The sequence below is a fragment of the Lissotriton helveticus genome, chromosome 1_1 (genome assembly GCF_964261635.1).
Source record: "Lissotriton helveticus chromosome 1_1, aLisHel1.1, whole genome shotgun sequence".
Lineage (NCBI taxonomy): Eukaryota > Metazoa > Chordata > Amphibia > Caudata > Salamandridae > Lissotriton > Lissotriton helveticus.
In genome coordinates this window covers 2,085,502,168-2,085,524,373 of record NC_136057.1, presented here as the reverse complement: position 1 = coordinate 2,085,524,373, position 22,206 = coordinate 2,085,502,168, and the positions used below count along the sequence as shown (strand labels likewise).

Sequence of the window (22,206 nt, the reverse complement as noted above, 5' to 3'; positions counted from 1 at the left end):
GTGTGGCAAGGGGTGCAGGTGTGTGGCAAGGGGTGCAGGTGTGTGTGGATAGGGGTGCAGGTGTGTGTGGATAGGGGTGCAGGTGTGTGTGGATAGGGGTGCAGGTGTGTGTGGGGCTGGGGGTGCAGGTGTGTGTGGGGCTGGGGGTGCAGGTGTGTGTGGGGCTGGAGGTGCAGGTGTGTGTGGGGCTGGGGGTGCAGGTGTGTGTGGGGCTGGGGTGCAGGTGTGTGTGTGGCTAGGGGTGCAGGTGGCTGTGTGGCTAAGGGTGCAGGGCTGTGTGGCTAAGGGTGCAGGGATGTGTGGCTAAGGGTGCAGGGCTGTGTGGCTAAGGGTGCAGGGCTGTGTGGCTAAGGGTGCAGGGCTGTGTGGCTAAGGGTGCAGGGCTGTGTGGCTAAGGGTGCAGGGCTGTGTGGCTAAGGGTGCAGGGCTGTGTGGCTAAGGGTGCAGGGCTGTGTGGCTAAGGGTGCAGAGCTGTGTGGCTAAGGGTGCAGGGCTGTGTGGCTAAGGGTGCAGGGCTGTGTGGCTAAGGGTGCAGGGCTGTGTGGCTAAGGGTGCAGGGCTGTGTGGCTAAGGGTGCAGGGCTGTGTGGCTAAGGGTGCAGGGCTGTGTGGCTACGGGTGCAGGGCTGTGTGGCTACGGGTGCAGGGCTGTGTGGCTACGGGTGCAGGGCTGTGTGGCTACGGGTGCAGGGCTGTGTGGCTACGGGTGCAGGGCTGTGTGGCTACGGGTGCAGGGCTGTGTGGCTACGGGTGCAGGGCTGTGTGGCTACGGGTGCAGGGCTGTGTGGCTACGGGTGCAGGGCTGTGTGGCTACGGGTGCAGGGCTGTATGGCTAAGGGTGCAGGGCTGTGTGTGGCTAAGGGTGCAGGGCTGTGTGTGGCTAAGGGTGCAGGGCTGTGTGTGGCTAAGGGTGCAGGGCTGTGTGTGGCTAAGGGTGCAGGGCTGTGTGTGGCTAAGGGTGCAGGGCTGTGTGTGGCTAAGGGTGCAGGTGTGTGTGGCTAAGGGTGCAGGTGTGTGTGGCTAAGGGTGCAGGTGTGTGTGGCTAAGGGTGCAGGTGTGTGTGGCTAAGGGTGCAGGTGTGTGTGGCTAAGGGTGCAGGTGTGTGTGGCTAAGGGTGCAGGTGTGTGTGGCTAAGGGTGCAGGTGTGTGTGGCTAAGGGTGCAGGTGTGTGTGGCTAAGGGTGCAGGTGTGTGTGGCTAAGGGTACCTGGCTAAGGGTGCAGGTGTGTGTGGCTAAGGGTGCAGGTGTGTGTGGCTAAGGGTGCAGGTGTGTGTGGCTAAGGGTGCAGGTGTGTGTGGCTAAGGGTGCAGGTGTGTGTGGCTAAGGGTGCAGGTGTGAGTGGCTAGGGGTGCAGGTGTGAGTGGCTAGGGGTGCAGGTGTGAGTGGCTAGGGGTGCAGGTGTGAGTGGCTAGGGGTGCAGGTGTGAGTGGCTAGGGGTGCAGGTGTGTGGGGCTGGGGGTGCAGGTGTGTGTGGGGCTGGGGGTGCAGGTGTGTGTGGGGCTGGGGGTGCAGGTGTGTGTGGGGCTGGGGGTGCAGGTGTGTGTGGGGCTGGGGGTGCAGGTGTGTGTGGGGCTGGGGGTGCAGGTGTGTGTGGGGCTGGGGGTGCAGGTGTGTGTGTGGCAAGGGGTGCATGTGTGGGGCTAAGGGTGCAGGTGTGTGGGGCTAAGGGTGCAGGTGTGTGGGGCTAAGGGTGCAGGTGTGTGGGGCTAAGGGTGCAGGTGTGTGGGGCTAAGGGTGCAGGTGTGTGGGGCTAAGGGTGCAGGTGTGTGGGGCTAAGGGTGCAGGTGTGTGGGGCTAAGGGTGCTGGTGTGTGGGGCTAAGGGTGCTGGTGTGTGGGGCTAAGGGTGCAGGTGTGTGGGGCTAAGGGTGCAGGTGTGTGGGGCAAGGGGTGCAGGTGTGTGGCAAGGGGTGCAGGTGTGTGGCAAGGGGTGCAGGTGTGTGGCAAGGGGTGCAGGTGTGTGGCAAGGGGTGCAGGTGTGTGGCAAGGGGTGCAGGTGTGTGGCAAGGGGTGCAGGTGTGTGGCAAGGGGTGCAGGTGTGTGTGGATAGGGGTGCAGGTGTGTGTGGATAGGGGTGCAGGTGTGTGTGGGGCTGGGGGTGCAGGTGTGTGTGGGGCTGGGGGTGCAGGTGTGTGTGGGGCTGGGGGTGCAGGTGTGTGTGGGGCTGGGGGTGCAGGTGTGTGTGGGGCTGGGGGTGCAGGTGTGTGTGGGGCTGGGGTGCAGGTGTGTGTGGGGCTGGGGTGCAGGTGTGTGTGGGGCTGGGGGTGCAGGTGTGTGTGGGGCTGGGGGTGCAGGTGTGTGTGGGGCTGGGGGTGCAGGTGTGTGTGGGGCTGGGGGTGCAGGTGTGTGTGGGGCTGGGGGTGCAGGTGTGTGTGGGGCTGGGGGTGCAGGTGTGTGTGGGGCTGGGGGTGCAGGTGTGTGTGGGGCTGGGGGTGCAGGTGTGTGTGGGGCTGGGGGTGCAGGTGTGTGTGGGGCTGGGGGTGCAGGTGTGTGGGGCTGGGGGTGCCGGTGTGAGTGGCTAGGGGTGCAGGTGTGAGTGGCTAGGGGTGCAGGTGTGAGTGGCTAGGGGTGCAGGTGTGAGTGGCTAGGGGTGCAGGTGTGAGTGGCTAGGGGTGCAGGTGTGAGTGGCTAGGGGTGCAGGTGTGAGTGGCTAGGGGTGCAGGTGTGAGTGGCTAGGGGTGCAGGTGTGAGTGGCTAGGGGTGCAGGTGTGAGTGGCTAGGAGTGCAGGTGTGAGTGGCTAGGAGTGCAGGTGTGAGTGGCTAGGAGTGCAGGTGTGAGTGGCTAGGAGTGCAGGTGTGGGTGGCTAGGAGTGCAGGTGTGTGTGGCTAAGAGTGTGTGGGTGTGTGTGGCTAGGTAGGGTGTGTATCTATAAGGGTTTTTGTAGAGAGGTGTGTGTTTAGAAGGGTGTGTGTTCATAGGGGTGTGTTTTCAAAGGAGTTTGTGTTCAAAGGGGTATGTGCGTTACAGGCGCTTGCACCCCAACCACCACATCACAAGGATTGTAAGAGTCCCGGCATATAGCAGTCACATGGGGCAGTTGGGGGCCAACTCTTGTGCGACTTAAAGTGCTGTTTTTTATTTTTTAACCTCCCTACACCAATGGTTTTGAGCCCAGTCAAGCGGTGGATAGACCGGCCACAGCCATGTTTTCAGAATCCATAGAGCAGCACATGCTTTAGCAAAAATTATATCAATTAAATAAGACTGTTGTATTTCACGCAACATTATTGCTCTGAAGTGAGCGTTTTGTACTTAACGGACCTACAATTACAGACGATTAACCAATTCTAGTCTGGTAGATAAGGCAGTTATTGCTGGGCTATAAACCTCACAGAGTGAGTTAGAGAACAGCAGACAAAGTTGTAGTTATTGAAATGTTGCAGCAGCAGTACTAGCGCACGAGCCAAACAGAAGACAGAAGAGAAAACACACGTACATTTGGTAAGAAGGAGTGCACCATTCAGAAACTCGGTGAAGAGCAACATTTGTATTAAGCAAGTCAGGAATCGGAAAGAAGCAGAATACACGTATGTGGTTTGAGTTACAATAAGCAAAGTAGGACCAAGTGACTGTTTAACCACAAGATAAACCTTCCTATAGGGACGTAAAGCAAGCCCCCATGGCCAAGGGGATTTCCCCCCCCTCTCCCACCCACAGGGCCCCTCCAGACATTTAGAGAGGGTCCCTTACCACTACAGGCCACTGAATAGCAGTGAGATATGGGGGACTCCGTGGCCCCGCTTCACATTTTGCAGAGGGCCCCCCTCATTTTACGTTACATTACTGCGTCACTACATCTCCAAAGAGGCCCATGAGAAGCTTGCTTAGTGCCAACTTGCAGGTGGAGGAGTCCTCTGCCAGCCTGTGGTTCTGAGAGATCGGTGGGGCGGCCAGGAACTGAAGGTATTTAGAATACCTTTGAAAACCCTGGCTTGTTTCCCTTAATCCATTTAATATGAAATGCTTACAGAGGATTGGATCTTTGCCGGTTTCTTTACCTGGAAGGTTTTTGAAGTACCAAGTCTAAAAAATATTGAATTATGGCTCCTGTTTGGTTGTTAATTAAGGGCGTGTAAAAAGATACTGTAGTAGTAGATTTCTTTCAGCTTAACAACCCATACTTAGGGAGATGTTTGGCATTGTGTTCAAGGACTTTGTTTCTGGAAGCTCCGTGAACATTCAGAGACAACACTTTTCAGTACTGAGTGAAATATTTGAATTTTCTGGTGAGAAATTTGACTACTTACCTATTTTTTCTAAGTTACCTAATGCTATCTCTTGCAGTATTTGCACAGCATGTTAAAAAGTACACCAACCAGGACACAAAGGCACAGTGAGAGAGGTGTGCACTGTAGGATCACACAATTCAAACAAGAGGGACGCCGTGAATCACTGACTTTGCTTTCGATCCCACGGAACTCATCTGTCTCACAGTGACCTACTATGTTTTTTGTTGATTGGCTGGTTTAGATTTCTTTCTTTGCTACAATGGTATGTGAGCCGTTATGTGACAAACACAGTGTGGGATTGCTCCCTGCAACACATGCTTTCATAAACACTTTACATACACGCATTGTTCTATTGCTTATGCGCCAGGAGAGTTCTGCAAATAAGTTGCTCTTTGTTTTCCCCAGGAATATGGTTTGTTTTCTGTTTTGGACGCCTCCTATGAAAGAACTGCATTTAGTCCACGGAAAAGAGTAGAGGGCAAATGAAAAAACAAGCATTTACAATGCAATGGTCTCGGCATTATTAAAGGTAGAGCTATTGGCATTGCTCACGATTTGGTTTTTTTAAAATCATAAATAAATGGCATTGTCATTTACATTGCCAATAGCTTAATCGCTTGCATATGCGAGACCTATTGCATTAGCACCCACACACAGAGTAAGTAGTAGAGTAGTAGAGTGATTCGTTGATAGGGAGTAGGATAGAGTTATTAGTAAAGAGAGTGAGTAGTAAAAAGTGAAAGAGTTAGTATTATATAGTGAGAGAGTGAGTAGTAAAGAGTCCTAGAGCCACACACATTTACATGCACAGCCAAACCTTTACATATACAAAGTGTATTTCTAGTAGTAAAGAGTGAGTAGTATAGTGACTAATTATGAGTGAGTAATGTGTAGTAGAGAGTGTAGCAGAGTGTGTAGTACAGAATTACAGTAAGTACTATACATTAGACGCTATTTAGTACAGTGAGTAGTAGCGAGTAGTTGATATTGAGTATTAGAGTGAGTAGAGAGTGTTATGGAGTCGTATAGTAAGTATTCGAGTGAGTATTGATAATATTTGATAGTGAGTATTATAGAGTGACTATTTGAGTGAGTATTTGTGAGTAGTAGAGAGCGTAGTAAAGGGTGTGTAGTAGTGTGTAATAGAGCGTTATAGTGAGTACTGTAGAGCATTTATTTGTGTACTAAAGTGAGTAGGGAGTATTAGAGAGTTGTTGAGTAAGTACTTTAGTAGAAGAGCGAGTAGTAGTGAATAGTTGATATTGAGTAGTACAGTGAGTATAGAGTATTATATATTTGTAGTGTAACTAGTACAGTGAGTGAGAATATTAGAGAGTGAGCAGTAAAGAGAGAGTAGTAGTGTGTAGTAAGTTGTGTGTAGTAGATAGTTTTTTGTAGAGTATAAGAGTGAGTACCTTACAGCATTTTTTCTCATTAGTGAATCTATTAGGCAGTATTAGAGAGTTGTAGAGTAAGTAGTACAGTATTAGAGTGATTAGTAGAGAGTGATTAGTAGAGAGTATTTGAGAGCGAGTAGTCTAGAGTGTAATATTTAGTATAAAGGAGTGAAAGAGTGAGTAGTAAACAGTCTTAGAGTTACACACAATTGCACAACCTTACTCTTACATATACAAAGTGTGTTTTTTCTTTTAGTAGTAAAGAGTGAGTAGTATATAGTGACTAATTATGAGTGAGTAATGTTCAGGAGTAGAGGGTAGGAGTGTGTGTAGTACAGTCTTATAGTAAGTACTATACATTAGATGCTATGTAGTACAGTGCGTAGTAGCGAGTAGTTGATATTGAGTATTACAAAGAGTAGAGTGTGTTATGGAGTTGTATAGTAAGTATTCGAGTTAGTAGTGATAAAATTTGAGAGTGAGTAGTATAGAGTGAGTATTTGAGTGTGTATTGTGAGTTGTAGAGAGTGTAGTAAAGGGTGTTATAGTAGAGTGTGTAATAGGGTGTTATAGTGAGTACTGTAGAGTATTTTTTGTGTACTAAAGTTAGTAGGGAGTATTAGAGAGTTGTAGAGTAAGCATTCTAGTAGTAGAGTGAGAAGTAGCTAGTAGTTGATATTTAGTAGTACAGTGAGTAATGGCAATAGGTGAGCATTAGAGAGTAGTAGAGAGTATTAGCGGACACAGAGAGCCACACACACACACACACACACACACACACACACACACACACACACACACAGAGCCACATGCACACACACAGAGCCGCGCACACACACAGGCAGAGCCGTGCACACACACACACACACACACACACACACACACAGACAGAGCCGCTCAAACACACACACAGGCAGAGCTGCGCACACACACACACAGCCACACACACACACACAGCCGCGCACACACACAGAGCCACACACACAGCCACACACACACACACACACACACAGACAGAGCCGCGCACACACACACACACAGAGCCGCGCACACACACACAGACAGAGCCGCACACACACAGAGCTGTGCACACACACAGAGCTGTGCACACACACAGAGCTGTGCACACACACACACACATAGCCGTGCACACACACACATAGCCGTGCACACACACACATAGCCGTGCGCACACACACACAGCCGTGCACACACACAGAGCCACACACACTCAGACATAGCCGTGCACACACACTCAGACATAGCCGCGCACACACAGCCACACAGAGCCACACACAGAGCCACACACACACACAGAGCCACACACACGCACACACAGAGCCACACACACACAGAGCCACACACACACAGAGCCACACACATACAGAGCCACACACACACACAGAGCCACACACACACACACACACACAGAGCCACACACACACAGAGCCACGCACACACACACAGAGCCACGCACACACACACAGAGCCACACACACACACACACACACACAGAGCCACGCACACACAGACAGAGCCACGCACACACAGACAGAACCACGCACACACAGACAGAGCCACGCACACACAGACAGAGCTACGCACACATGGACAGAGCCACGCACACACGGACATAGCCTGGCAGCCGGGGAATTTCGAACGCTTTGCAGCGATTTTCGTGTCAGTATCTCTCTGCCCCTGACTTCCATTTTATTTCCCCCCCCCGGTGCCTCACCCACCTTGCGACCACCATCTTTCATTCACACAAACATACTGGCGAATTCTTTTCCCTCGCTCCATTTTCGTCGGGTCTTATGTTTGAGGTCGCCATTCTCCCCGGTGGATCGAGTCATAAATGGCTCTTTCGTGTGTTGATAAACCGCACACCCCTGTCGCATGCCAGTGCATGGTGTAGTGCGTTGATAGTGCGCTTTTCAAGTGCGCCTTCTGTGGGCAGCCCGTCCCCGCCGCACTGGGCTAAAAGAGAACTCTTGCATGTGGCTGGCTTCAATAAATGCTCACTTTTCAGCTGCAAGCCTCTGAAACGTTATCAAAAGTAAAAAAAAAAACAACTGGCAGTACGATTCATCAACACTTATCCTCTTTTTAAATTCGATTGTTAAGCAAGCAGTAAATGGACGCCATGAGATGTAATGTACTCTTGTTATCGAGTGTTGATTCATTCATTCATTCAACAAGCAGTTATCAAGTACTGCTTGCTCATTCATAATTAATGCAGGGCAGTGGAAGGAAAGCTGACTCACATTGGTGCTAATGTGATTCTTTTTCACCCGCGCCAGCAGGGCCTCAGCTGCCAGCACGCCGGTCTCCCCGAGGAGCGCTCCACACCACCACGTTTCTTCGAGGCAAAGCAAAAATGCCTCGTAGAAACGCGCCGCCATTTTGCGACTGGGGGGGCGTGTTTTTTGTTGAGAAAGAACACAAAAAACACGCCCCCAAATCGGAAAAAGACGTGGCTTGAACAGAGTGACGCCCCTCTCCTCCAATGGGTGGCCTCCATTTAGGAAGCCAGCCAATGGAGAAGAGGGGCGGGTTCAAGCTCCCTAACTAAGAATCATTAAATCTCTGACTGAGACTGCGCAAGCGCAGCCTACGGTCCTCGACCTAAAAACATTCCAAATCACAAATTGGTAAAAATCACAAATTGGTAAAGGGAGGCTGCAGTCAGTGGGTGGAGTTATGTGTGAGGGCAGTGCGAGAGGAGTGCAGAGTAGGTGTTGTGTCTGTGTGAGGAGTCGGTTGCCAAAATAGATATATCATCAAGTTGTTCCTTCAAATCGGACTTCATCAAATCTATTTAATAATGAAAACATCTGTATGAAAAACAGATCTAAATCTATCACAGCAGCCGAGGCTAGGCTGGTGCACTTATGTATACATAATACTGAAAATTGGGGCAGATTTAATATGACAATTATTCAGATATGATACCAGAAGAAGATAACATATCTGAAAGTGGAAAAGCAATGTAAATAAAATCATTTTAATGTAAAAAATGCAAAAAGACTTTTAGAAAGTCTGCATTTTCTTGCCCTAACCATTTGGTGCCTGCAACCTGTTCCTGGGTCACATGACTAGGTATAGTTGGCCTTTGTGTATTTCTCCCAGACAGTATCACAATAGAAGGTCTTGGAGACTGCAGGCTTAGCTAGCCTGGCTTGATTGGTGAGGGGTGGGGTTGGGGGGGGTCGGTGGGGGGGGATGGGGGGTAGTGGTGGGCACTTTAAAGGCATTGGCCAAGCACACTCACAGTTTGACCTCACCTATTGTTCCTTCAATCAGACAGGGACCAGAGCAGGGGGGGACAGGAAATTCAAGACACCCCTGAAAGGAGGGACCAGGTATAAAACTGGGACCCCAGACCAACTCTACAGTACACTCCTGGACTTGGGGATACTACAGAAGGACTGTCCTGCTTCTAAAGGACTGCCCTGCTGCTCGATGCATGCCCTCCTTTATGAGAAGGAAGACTGGACCTGCTCCCTATATCCCAGGCAGAGTGACTCCAAGGGTCAACTGCAACTGACCAGCTGACCTTCTGCACTAGACCTGCAACTGGACCTCCCTGAGCTCTGCTGGCCTCTGCTGGAGTGAGTTCCTGATTCCCAAGTGGCTCGACCGCTGGTCATAGGCCCTTTGCTGGCATCAGTTGAGCTTCTCCTGAAGTTCTGGGTTCTTCACGATTGCGAATGGGCCCATTCATGCCAAGATCTTACTGATCGTCAAAACAAAGTTCTAGTGAACCAGACCCTTCATGATACAGCAACCACCAGTGTCAATCGGCAATGTGAGCTCTGCACTTCGTAATACAGCATTGACAGCACGCGGCTATCGTAAACCCAAAAGTACAGTAACGACCATCCAAGATGCCAGACAAAATCTTCACGCTACAAAGATGACAGTCTGCGACTCCCAGCCTACTCTTTATGCTACGGCAACAACCATCTGTGACACTCTCCCTGCTCTTGAAGGCCTCCCCCACCATTTACTGGACTTTTCGTGCTGGACTTGGAGGACTTTTTCAGCAGGACTAACCTGGTCCCTGTATTCGGCCCACACTCCAGCGCAGTTGGCCAGAACTTGTGAATTTCTCTGAGTCTAGCATGACAAGATGATGAAAATGGCACTTTGTTTTTTTAGATGATATACTTTGCTAAAATCTTTAAAATACTATAGCTTTGGTTTTATTGATTAGATTTTTGTTTCTTTGGGATCAAAAAATGTATAACATTTAACTATTTTTCAAAATTGGCATGGAATTTTTCTTGTGTTGTGCTTTCACTTTATTACTGTTTATGTACTGCATAAGTACTTTACACCGATTCTAACTGAAGCCTGACTGCTTAGGGTAAATACAAGTTAATTTTATGACTTTTTGTGGTTCACCCCGGCAAGGATTGTGGTGATTACTTGAGAAGCGCCCCCCCATCCAACAACCCAATTTCTCAAAACTTCCCACTTCTTTCATAGTCTCTGTAAGAAATTGTGGGTCAAATTCCATCAATGATAGTCAGTGTCAAGTGCAGATACTCTGGTTTGGTGAGTTCTTGTTTATTTTCCTATAAGTGCAAAGAAATAAGTAACATGTCAGTAGGGTCACTATCAGAGTACTATTGACCCTTTGTTCCCAGGACATTGTTGATAAGAGCCCAAAAGACATGGGTTTAGACCAGTCATGCAAGCTCCGGTTTGCAGCTCTAACTGTGCTGGAAGACAGCAGCTAAGGACCTAGCATGAACATTACTGAAATCATATTTAGTGCTTCTGAAGACACTTGGGCTTACCCAACCCAGGAAACAGCAGGCTTCACATGATAACGTTTCGGGAACTTTTTGCCGCATAGAAACCTGTTTGGCCGCCACATCTACCGACCTGGCCATTGAACTTGGGACTTACCATTTGGGTGCGGACCAGCCACCGGAGAGCCCTGCCTGCCTGCCTCCCGCTGCTCACTCGCTGAGTGTTGCCGCCGAGCAGAGAGCGGGACAGGGAACCACATTTCCCATCGGCCCATGCGGGCTGCTACATCGGAAATCGCGCCAGGAGGCGCTTAAAAACAGCGTCCGCCTCGCGGGACGCCGGGCAAAGGGCGTGCCCTCTGTGGCCCTTAGAGGCCTGAGGAGACTGGACTGGGCCATAGCCCCTGGCTGTCAACTGATCGTTATCCATCAGAACTGTAAGCCCGCTTTGGCTATATTATTGTCCCTATGGTAGCTTTTGTATGGGACCCTCATTGTTGTTTTTGACCAACGCAGTAGGGTATGTAAAGTGGGTCCTGTCTTTGTTGACATTTAGTTTTACACTTCTCTGCACCTTGCAGTCAATGGAATGCCGTGAAACTAGAAGTATGGCTGCGGCGGGCGTTAAAAAATTGACTGGAACTCTTGACGATTTTATTGTTCGCACTAATTCCTTAATAGACCAAGGAATTGTAATAATGGAAAGAAGGGTTTCCCAAGACCTTGCAGCAGCAAAAAGGTCATCTTTGGGCCATATTGGTCTTGTGCGTACCCCTGACACCTCTCTAAATATTATTAATTCTGTGTCGACCCAAGCAGAGCTCCATAATGTTACCTGTAGTCAGCCAGTAGCACCAGACCTTACACCTACCGATGCCCAGCTCCAAACTCAATCTGACTCTAGCCCAATAGCTATCCTGGCCAATTCCAAAGCCGAGAAATCTATTACTCGAAAGAGGGGGAAGCGGGAGGGGGCTATTCCCAAATGTAGGCAGCCCAATACCACCATCCCCAAAGCCAAGAATGCCAGTGTAGCAAAACCCGGAAGCACTAACATCAACACTAGTGAGAGGGACAGCATAGAAGAGGTGAGGGAATTTAGCAGTGATCCTGTTGGGAATAACACTGGGATGGAAGAGGCCCGACCTGAGATTTTACGATTACCCTTGAGCATTCTTGATGACACCATTTTGGATAACACCCTGGCTGGTATCCTTGAAGATAGCCTTATAGTTGATAGGTCGGGATCCGGTAGTCCAGGAGGTATAGCCGGTGGGGATGAACCCTTAGTCCACGCCGACTAATGTTATTAAAACCTTACTTGCTCCCCTAGAAGCTATGCTTCATGGAATAGAAAAAAAGCTCCAGGAACTACATAAGGACCTAAGAACCCAGGAAAATCACCATGCTAATAGGGCAACACATGCAACTGCCCCAGCTAGTAACTCCCAGCAAGTGAACAAGCGTTTAGCAGTGGCAAAAAATAATACATCCAAGACTCCACTGCCGAACCGCCCCACCCCTGAGTGCAAAAAAGGGAGTGTCCAGCCCCAGGCACTAGCTGAGTCTACTAACCAAATAAAGCCGCTTAGACTCGCTGCACCCACCCCAAATCCGGATTTAACTCACCCTGCAAAGAGCCAGAAACGTAGAAATATTAATCTACCTCCAGATGCCTGTCGCTATGTGATCATTTTGACAGGGGTACCGGAATTGGCCCCGTCATCCCTAGAACCTTTCCGGGCGCTTAATAACAAGGTATGTCACTGGCTAGCCAATAACCATCCACTACCACCTAACACCTGTAGTAACATCTTGATGGTCGAGAGAGCACCTAGGGTGGGTCCCAATAGAAAAGTATTGCAGGGGGATTGTGTTGTAGTGACCTTTGAGGATCCCCGAACTGTGGAGTACATTTGCATGGGGAAACCTGGAATTAATGGCACCTCGATTCTGGCTAGACCATTGTCCTATTTCTATATGCCTGGGAAGCAGCGGGATAATGGTTGGAGTTGGATGAGGGACACGAATCATGTCTGGGGAGGGAGGAGGCACGAGGTGCGTAGGGACTTGAATTGCTTTACCCAAGGTGGTGGTGGGGCGGAAGGATGGAACCTGATACAGCGCAGAGGAGGGAGGCCCAAGTACGGTGGTAATCAGTGTAGTGGTGAATGGTATGGCCCTCAATTTATTCCACCCCTTATCCCTCGCCACAATCTGTACAGTGCACTGGAGGATGTCGATTGACTCCTGGAATCCCCAGCAGTCTCCCGGCCTTCTATAGTGCCAACCACGATCACGGTAAACATAGCCAGCAGCCCACATAGGTTAAACGTGGACTGTGGTAACCCACCTCCAGTGCCCTTTTCTTTGGTAAGCGGGGACGATATTCCCAAGGCCCAGGGTATTGACCACACATCGTGTGTGAGAACTGAGGTGGACCACTCTGCCCCGCTGGATACTAGTAATTTTGATCACAAGGAGCTTATAGCTTCGGTTAATTCCAGCACTCCGACTCCCACCGATGGTCATGGCAATGAACCTGTCACACTATATACCAATGACCAGAGTAGCCATTTGAGTGTCATCTCCTGGAATGTCGCAGGTCTTGGGAATAAAACAGCACTTCCCGATTGGAATGAACTAATTGGAAGGTATGACCTGTGTATCTTCCAAGAAACATGGTGTCTGGAACCGGTGCCTGGCTATTCTACTTTCCATGTCTCACCTACCTCCTCTGGACGGGGTCGCCCGTCTGGCGGCTTGCTCGTCTGGGTTAAAGTCTCTTTAAACTGTAAGATCACATACTCTCCTAACACCTCCAACGACATGATGAGGCTAACGATCCGGGTCCCCAAAGCCCCAGTGACCCTGGAAGTCTTGAATATCTATGCTAGAGGTATACCAGGGGGTGGTAAATCCCCAACCATTGCCTTACTTGCAGACTCACTTTGCAATTGTTCCCCAGATATTTTACCGTTAATTGCTGGCGACTTCAATTGCACCTTCGAACTGTTGGCCGTTGACGGCGCGACAGGTTTATCTGAGGAAGATGCGAGATGGGGAATCCCGCAATTGACTGTGCCAATTAAAAAATGGACACCTGTCATTATCCAAATGAATGCCTTGGTGTTGGAGCACGCTCTGGTAGCAGTGAATGGGCGCACGCCTTCTGATTTTTCTGGTGCTTGTACCAATAATAGGGTTAGTTGCCCCAGTAGATTAGACTACATTTTGGTTGATAAGAGACTGTGGAGATATGTGTCAGATATGGCAGTTATTCCATTTATCCATAGTGACCATAACCCACTATCCCTTAGTTTGTGCAACCTGAGAACTGCGGGTAATTCCCTGCGGGTAGATTAACAATGGCGACTAGAGAATTAGTACCCTCGAATTGTAAAAGATTTATTAAATGGCATAAATTTGCCATTAACGAGCAAAAGACAAATGCACTGGGGGAGATCGTAAGAGATCAGACCGAGAAGATTTTTGCACTCTGTACTGATGAGCCAGGTTCTGCCCAGGCTGACATGGTCTACGTGGAGACAATTGACAGGATGGCCGCTCTCTTCCTTGACGGACGTGGGGCAAGTCAAATGAAGCGTAGGAAGCCCACTGCTAGGTGGTATAACCACGAATGCAGAGGGGCTAAGTCCAAACTGATCTGTGCCATCAAAACCTGAGATCCAACTGAGGTTCGTTTAGCCCGATTTGTGTACAGGCGCGCACTATTAGTGGCAAAGAGGGCTTGGGACGATTCCCACTGGGAAGAGTTAAATTTGGCTAGCCAGAACAGGAATGGTGAACGATTCTGGGCTTTAGTAAGAAAAACGAATGATGATGGCCTAGATCTATTACCTAATCATATCACGGACTGGGAATGGTTTGACTACTTTAGGAAACTGTACGCCGGGGTAGGGGCTCCCGAGAATAGCGAAGTGATAGCAGAATGTATATGTATATTACCCCTGTACGATACAACCGTACTTACTGATCCTATAGGGCAGTCCGAGGTTGAGTCTGCGATCAGCAAAATTGTCCCAGGCAAGGCACCGGGCCAGGATGGCATTCCCGGTGATCTGTTCCGCTCCAGCCCCAAGCAATGGGCCAAGTTCTTTTCCCTCTTGACTAATGCCCTCCTCCTTGGGTCTCCAGTCCCAAGCTCATGGAAGGGGGCTGAAGTGATACCTATTTACAAGAAGGGGCCAAGGGGTGACCCTGCCAACTATTGCCTGATCAGCTTGATCGATGCTGGGCAGAAGGTGGTTGGCAGAGTCCTTTTGGAGAGGATCCTCTCTTGGGCAGAGCAGAACAACATTATCTCTCCCTTCCAGGCAGGTTTTAGGGCTTGTACAAGCACTGTAGATCAGGCTTTCAGGCTGTTATTACTCCATTGGAAGACAGTCTTGATTGGTAAGGGCAGTCTGTACTTGGCCTTTATCGATTTGAAGACCGCGTTCGACTTGGTCCCTCGAGGGAGTCTGTGGGCGGTTCTTCATGAGATGGGGTTTCCTTTGCCCATTCTGAACCTGTTGGCCCGCATGCATGATGGAACGTATGCATGCATGATGGAACGTATGCACGCATTCGGCGGGGCACGCAGGAGCAGAAAACTGCAAAAATCACGGTGAACAGAGGTGTCCGCCAAGGAGGCGTCTTGGCGCCGACTCTCTTTTCTTTATTTGTTAATGGGGTGGTTTCTTTTTTATCTGATATTAATGCGGATGCCCCTAGTTTGGCCGGTGTGAAAGTTCCTGCCATGCTTTTTGCCGATGATACGCTACTAGTCTCCAAAACGTCCATGGGGCTCCAAAAATTGCTGGATCGGTTCTGTGTCTTTTGTAATCTAAGGGGCTTGGTTATTAACACCTCTAAAACCAAGCTCCTCTATTTTAACCCCAGTAGGAAAGCCAATCGCCCGCTCACACTTAATGAAGAGCTATTGGAGCGGGTTAAAATGTTTGACTACCTTGGGATTAGGATATCCGACCAACTTAAATGGAACTCTCACATTGAAAAAATGGCTTTAAACCACAAACGGGTTGAGGGCGTCATAGGCAGGGAGCATAGATCTTCAGTATCAAGACCCATAGCTCCCGCTTTGGAGATTTATTCTGCAAAAGCAGTAGGCAGTGCACTGTACGGAGCAGAGCTCTGGGGTTTCAGTAATGTTGATTCCCTCGTAGTGGCCGAGAATACATTTTATAAGGAGCTTTTGTCTGTCCCTAGGAGTACCCCATGCAAACCCATCCAATACGATCTTGGACGCAGATCTATTAAAGATCTTATAATTCTGCGTCCGCTTCTTTATTGGGCCCGCCTGTGGCGCACACCAGAGCTAAAGAGCTACGCCAACGGCCTTAAAGAAGTTATGAATTTGCAGGGGTCTTACAAAATTGCTTGGCTCTCCAAAGTGAAGGAGCTCCTAATGGCCATTGGCCTGTGGGTTGTATGGGAATCCGGTGCTTCATTATCCAAACTGGAGATCAAGCGGGCATACTGGTTGTGGGTCGACGCCCAAGAATCTAGAGCGGATAATCTAGGTAGACTCACAGACGAGTTTCGTCTGCACAAGACAGTACCCTTGCTTGAACCCTATATGGACTTCATTAGAAAACCTAAAGATAGGGCCTTATATATCCAGTTTAGAACGGGAACACTACCAGTCCGTGATAGCACCTCTAAATGGAAACCCCCCCATCAGACGCCTGCCACCTGCCCACACTGCAGTGCTGAATTGGAAACCATCTCACATGTCTTTTTTGTCTGCAGTGCCTATAACAAGCCTAGATCCAAATGGCTAAAACCAGTCTGTCGCCTACTCAAGACTAGAGGCTATGCCCCAGCGTTAAGAATCTTACAATCTGATCCTAATACAGTACTGGCCTGTGGGGTAGCCAAATTTCTTAGCTGGGCGTGGGTGATTAGATTCAAAGCTATGTGATGAATTTTTCTCTGGCGGTCTCCTGTTATTTTTCTTCTTAACTAACTCAAAGCTGTAAATGGTTTAATGCTGTTTTATCCTGTTTTTTAATTATTTATTAAGCGTTTTAATTAATAACATGAATTGTATTTTTATTGTTCTGTGCTTTTAAGATATTTAAGAGAAGCGTGGCTCAGTGGTTAGAGGCGGCAGACCCGGAAGCTGAGATCGACCGTGGACCAGGGTTCGATTCCCCGCCTCGGCGGGTCTCGGGCTCAAAAATTCCACGGAGCCTGGTAGTCACAGTTGGTAATCAGAAAATGTTTCAACCATTCCTAATTGCCAAACTTCTGAGCATCCGTGAATGTCGTTGGATGCACCTGTTTGATACTGTAAATCGAGGCCTTAATGACCGTGAAGAGGTCTTGAGGCAAATGGCAGCAATTAGGAATGGTTGAAACATTTTCTGATTACCAACTGTGACTACCAGACCTGATGATTTCACTGGATCGATAATTATCTGAACATAGGGGGTTTCCCCCCAAACACTCGATTTCTTCAACTGTAACATTTGTTTGTCTAAATGTTGTATCATCGTTTAATGTATAATCTTATGTTAAATGTAAGGAAGAATTGCGTGATAAAATGAAAATTTTTCTTTAAATAATTTTGATACAAGTGCATATATACTTATTCAAGCGGTATAAATACCAAGGGTGTTACACTTGAACCTATTGTGATATAACATCACTGTAAAGATGATCTAAAAGACTTAAATGCACATCGGAATACACAAGTCCCCTCTCGTTATCCATGAAACAGAGCAGTCCTTCACGCTAACATCGTAGTCCTTCCTCTATGGTCGACCTCTAGACATAGTCATATGCCATTGGTCGACAGGCTCACACGTGATTATAGTCACAACGCGGAAGTAGGAGCTGTGACCGGACGCTTTTCTTCGTCCGACAATCCAAACGGTGACAAATTGCCCGTTCCCTTCCAATACTCTCTCGAAGATGCTAAGGTAAGAAACAGCAACTAGGAGATAGCATGCACCAATCCACGCTAGTTGTAATTCTACAACAATTTTTTGTTTTTAAAAACGGACAGAAGAAGTTTCTAATGGAACTCCTCTGCCTCTTACTTTTAACTAGGTAACACTTATACCTGTTCCAAATTCAAGACGAAATAGAAGTAATCCAACCATCAGGCCAAACGTCTATACAGATTGACAGAAGCGGTGGCCAAAACTATTTACACTACCGGAGTGCCCGTGGGGGCGCCGGTAGAATACTATCCTTGACCCACTGGACATTGGTAAGTGTACCGTGACACTGACCCTGGGCCCTAAGGCACTATAGGTCCCCCCCCATCTGGGACTAATTAGTATCGTTCGTCCCCCACAGGTCCTAGTATCCGGAATACAAGCCAAATCTGCATAGGATCATTCTATCAACAGTTAGGTGAGTTGAATAACCCCTCTAACTGTAAGTGGAATGTACATTTGAAGCCAGTAGCCCGTGGGAGAAGGGCGCTGACCTATGTCCCACTTTGTTTTTACCCGATAGGTGAAACCCAAAAGCTTGGAGGGAGTCGTACCTATCCAGCTTCATTGGTAATGTACCCAACAATCTACTTATAATAGGAATCAGCGAAAACTGAATTTTGGTTAAAACCTCCCCCGTCTTTATACCTTAGGTGGCTGATCCAGACATTCAGTGGGATTACGGCCAAGCTTTCCCCCACTCCCCACCCCTTGCCCACGTCCTGAAGAAGACCCGCAGCTGAGGAAACAAAAATCCCGAAAGCATCAGGGTCGAAACGTCGACGCCCTTTATTTAAAGTGCCTGTACCCGTATTTGCTCCCCTTTCCCTCCATTCTTTGCCCTTGAAGAAATTTGGACAGGCTTGTTCAACTAGCGGGAGTATTACCGCTTTGTTGTGTTTTGTAAATATTGAAATTGTATTTTATGATTGCTTTTTCACTCCTTCTCTTCACTTGAGCACCCCTTTCTTCACCCTTGACTATAACTCTTATAGTCCTTGCGCCGTGTACAAATAGAATTGTCATTGTTTTGATTTTGTAAATAAATGGAATCGATTTTTGATAAAAATTTATAATGTGGATATTGTGTTTACCTTATACCTGTTCATGAGAACACAATTGTCCTCCTTTGGGTACTGTTTTCTGCATGTAATACGCAGAGTATAACAACCATCTTAAATATTTCTTTCTCCCACACAGCTTGATTCTAAGTATGCAGATTTAATCGCATTCTCCTTATATAAAATGTTTTTCTTGATAACATCAATCTAATTAATAGTCTAGGACCATTGTTTTTCATATCAACGTTTCATTAGTGCTATGTGTGATGATGTTACAAAGGTAGTCCAAACAAAGCAATCAATCCCAAAACTCGAACACAACACACCAATTTTTTAGATTAATATACTTTTAGGACTCTAGGAGTAAAACAACTTGTTCAAACTTACCATACGTTCAGTCAGACAAATGAGATCAAGATTTAAACTAAAAACAAGCATTGACCGAGCCAATTGGTTTGCGTTCTGAATAAATCATTAACGAAAAGCCTGCTGCAATGATTGATATTTTGTATACAGTGCACCAGAGTAATGTGTGATGATTCAGTGTGCTTTTGGGATGGTAAATAGCCCACATGTATTGCGTTCCACAGCTCGCCACAGAAGGCAGAATGATGTGCCAAAGAGCCATTAGTACGAGGTGAGCAGGAAAAATTCCTTGGGCAGACAGAGCCAAAGTCCACTTTAATCAGGTTTGAAAATTGTTAACAATAGGTAAAGCAGACAGCTGCACTGACAGTCAGACCTGGAAAAAATAATGTATTTTTTAAATGTATAACAATTGTGGTATGAGGCCTACAAACAGTAAGCACTTTGAAAAGAAATGAACATTGCTGACTTGTATAGTTCACTGTGTTTGAATCTGCCTTACCTTTTTCAATAGTAGGGTCGATGTAGAAAGTATTATTGTAAGGAAGGACCGCACCTCTGCGATAGTGCCGCTTACAGATCTTTATACCTTTCATGTCTTCAGCGTGTTCATAACCAACAGTGCCCAATGACAAACTTCGTATCCGGTGGTACTGAGAAAACAAGATACTTTATTAAATTAAAAATCATGCCATGCATTTTAAACTACTTTATTTAGAATGAATGCAAATAAGTTACGCCTTACATTCAAATTGTGGTTCAGTAGACTGCCTTACATTACCTAGCCAGGTGCAATATATAATTCTCAGAAACTTCAGTAACAAAGTCTGGATTCCCACTGATGAGGTCCCCATCTGGGGACCTCCAGTAATAAGAATATCTTCACCAAGTCCTCTAATTCGCTCTGCCTGAAAAAAGATGTTGTTGACTAGCAAAGGTATTCACAGAAGTGCAAGGATGAATGCAGACTGGTTTTCACTACTGAGGTAGTAAAGTGCACTCATTGGGAAAATAAAATCCATTCCATACCATTCCATTGCCAAGCTTTATTTTGGTCATTATAGAGCATAAAAGCAAAAGATAAAATACATACATCACTGAAATTGAGCAGTAAAAAGCATCAGTAAACATTACAAAATATAACCATATACAATGAATTGATCATATTTCATAGCAGTTAAAAAAATTTTTTTTAAAAGAGTGATTTCATGAATTAATAAGGGTAAAACAGTAGGAAAAGGAGAAGGGACATTTAACATGTGCAAGTGGAATTTCAAAACTTGCAGGGGCCTATGCCACATGTTGAGGAAACAGGACACAGCAAAAACAATCTGGACATCTAACAGGAGAAACTTTTGACCATTTGCTTGTAAATGCATGAACCGGCAAGCAACCCAATCTAAACTGGGCATAAAGTTTCCTTGCCATGAACGGATGAACAGCATCAAGAAAGGTCTCAAATGAATACTGGTCTTTAAAATTGAGGAAGTCAGAGGTTAAACAGCCTGGCTTTATACTCCCTTGAATTTCAGCCAATCTAAACGGTATGTAAGCTTTTATTAGTTCAAGCAGCGATATTTTCTGGGACACTTCCTCAGGGTGGGTCCATAGGTTCGGCCGACCTAGTCGGAAGCACAGGTCTTATGTGCATAAACCAGGATAGTTTTCCCACTCCTGGGAGCCCCAACATCGCCTTGAATTCAGACTGATAGGCTATTAATTCAGGGGTTGCTCATAGTCTATGCCAAAAAGTCAAGGGACGCAATCCAATATCCTCTTCAATGGGTCTCATCCTAGCACTGAGAACCATCTATTTACTATATAGCGGAACAAGTCACTGTATGTGAAACTGACACACAGAAAATGTTGTGAAACAAATTAGGACTCGAACACCACCCAACTGCTTCGTTCTTGGACCCACTTGTGGTTGGATGATCAAGATCTGTTGGGCCATGCAGCAGTGGATCTCCCCAAACTTAAGTGCCTCAAGGCAACCGGAATGTCTTCCTCATGAATACCATACACTTCTCAAGCTAGGTCGTGGGCTGGTGAGTTTATGAAAGGTCACTTATAAAACATCTTAAAAGAGCTCACTAGCCACAAATATGCAAATGAAGGCTGGACAAAAATCGTAATGTACCTTGCTGCAGTATGATAGGAAATCATCTCCAGAAGCTATTCATACATCCAGGGACAGTGAACCAATAATCAGGGTTGTAGCTTCAGCAATTACACAAATGCATAAGTATTCATGTGCAGGCCTGTGCTCCTGTCTGAACGCTTTAGCATGATCACGGGTGAGGATACCTGGGTGCCAGAAGTTAGATCTCACAGGGTAGGAATGCTGAACTTCGTACCCCCCAGCTATCGTCCCCGTTACTTGCAATCATTATTCTCCACCAGCATCAGATGAACACTTATGGTTTTTGGCAAATGATTAGCATCAAAGGGTCCACCCAGCACACTCAGCTATTCAGGGCTACCCTTTTGCACTTTGTTGTTCTTCCCCAAAGAGCAATGAGTAGTCAACCCAAGGGCATATATGTGTTTGGGAAGGCTCTGGCCCGGGCTCGTAAATGTGTGATTGCAGTTACAGAGCCAGGATTGCAGATCAGGACCTCTGGCACGAGGAAGTGTAGGCAGCAAGGAGACATGCTGGACTCATGTCTCAAGCCCCACCGTCTACTCATAATAAAGCAGAAGACATCTACCCACTGCTCTAACACGCTTTGGCTCCCATGTACCATGTAGGCCCCTTACACTGTAGTCTCATGTTACACTTGGTGGCAGCATTGTAATGTTAAGAGCATAAAAAGCCCAAAAGGTACCAATGGTTAGATTTCCTCTCCTTAAGTTAGGGGTGGGATGTGAACCTGTACTCTCAAAGATGTGGATAAAGGGGTTTGCAAGCAGACGTAGAACATTTCAGTTTCGTGCCTGCATGGAACCTTTCCCCGGTGTAGCTCTGTGTTAGGAGAAAACTGCTGTTGGGAATGGGTGTTGCACCGGGTGCAGATTCCTGCACATTTCTCTGTGGATAGGTGGAGTGTGGCACTCCTTGGCGTTCCACCGCAAGCACAAAATATGGGTTTTTTACGGAAATACGTATCGATTTCCATACATGCACACCATTTCTCCCATGCTCAAATGGTCTGTAAATTAGCATGTGTGCAAAATTTACTAGCGTAGATCAGGTTTTTTTTTGGTTTTCGTTTTTTAAATCAAGCCTGGCGAGTCAACAGTGTCCCCATGTAGATACAATATGACGAAATAGAAATGTAGTTGTGACATGAAACACAATATGCAGTCAGAAAAGAACGATTAGACATCACTTAATTTCTACAAGACTGATAAATTTCGAAAAGCATAATCTTGTGAGAACTGAGGCTACGTGTTAAACTCACATTACATATATAAACTCCTA

The 22,206-nt window shown here is 47.2% G+C and overlaps 1 protein-coding gene across 1 annotated transcript in view; it reads right to left on the bottom strand.

Annotated features, from left to right (window-relative positions):
- The window catches only part of MCOLN2 (mucolipin TRP cation channel 2), a 566,096-nt gene that overhangs the window by 297,107 nt on the left and 246,783 nt on the right, over positions 1-22,206 (bottom strand). The window contains exon 4 of the mRNA XM_078645573.1: positions 19,285-19,435. Within this exon, the coding sequence (XP_078501699.1) occupies positions 19,285-19,435 (151 nt within the window). The remainder of the gene's footprint in view (positions 1-19,284; positions 19,436-22,206) is intronic.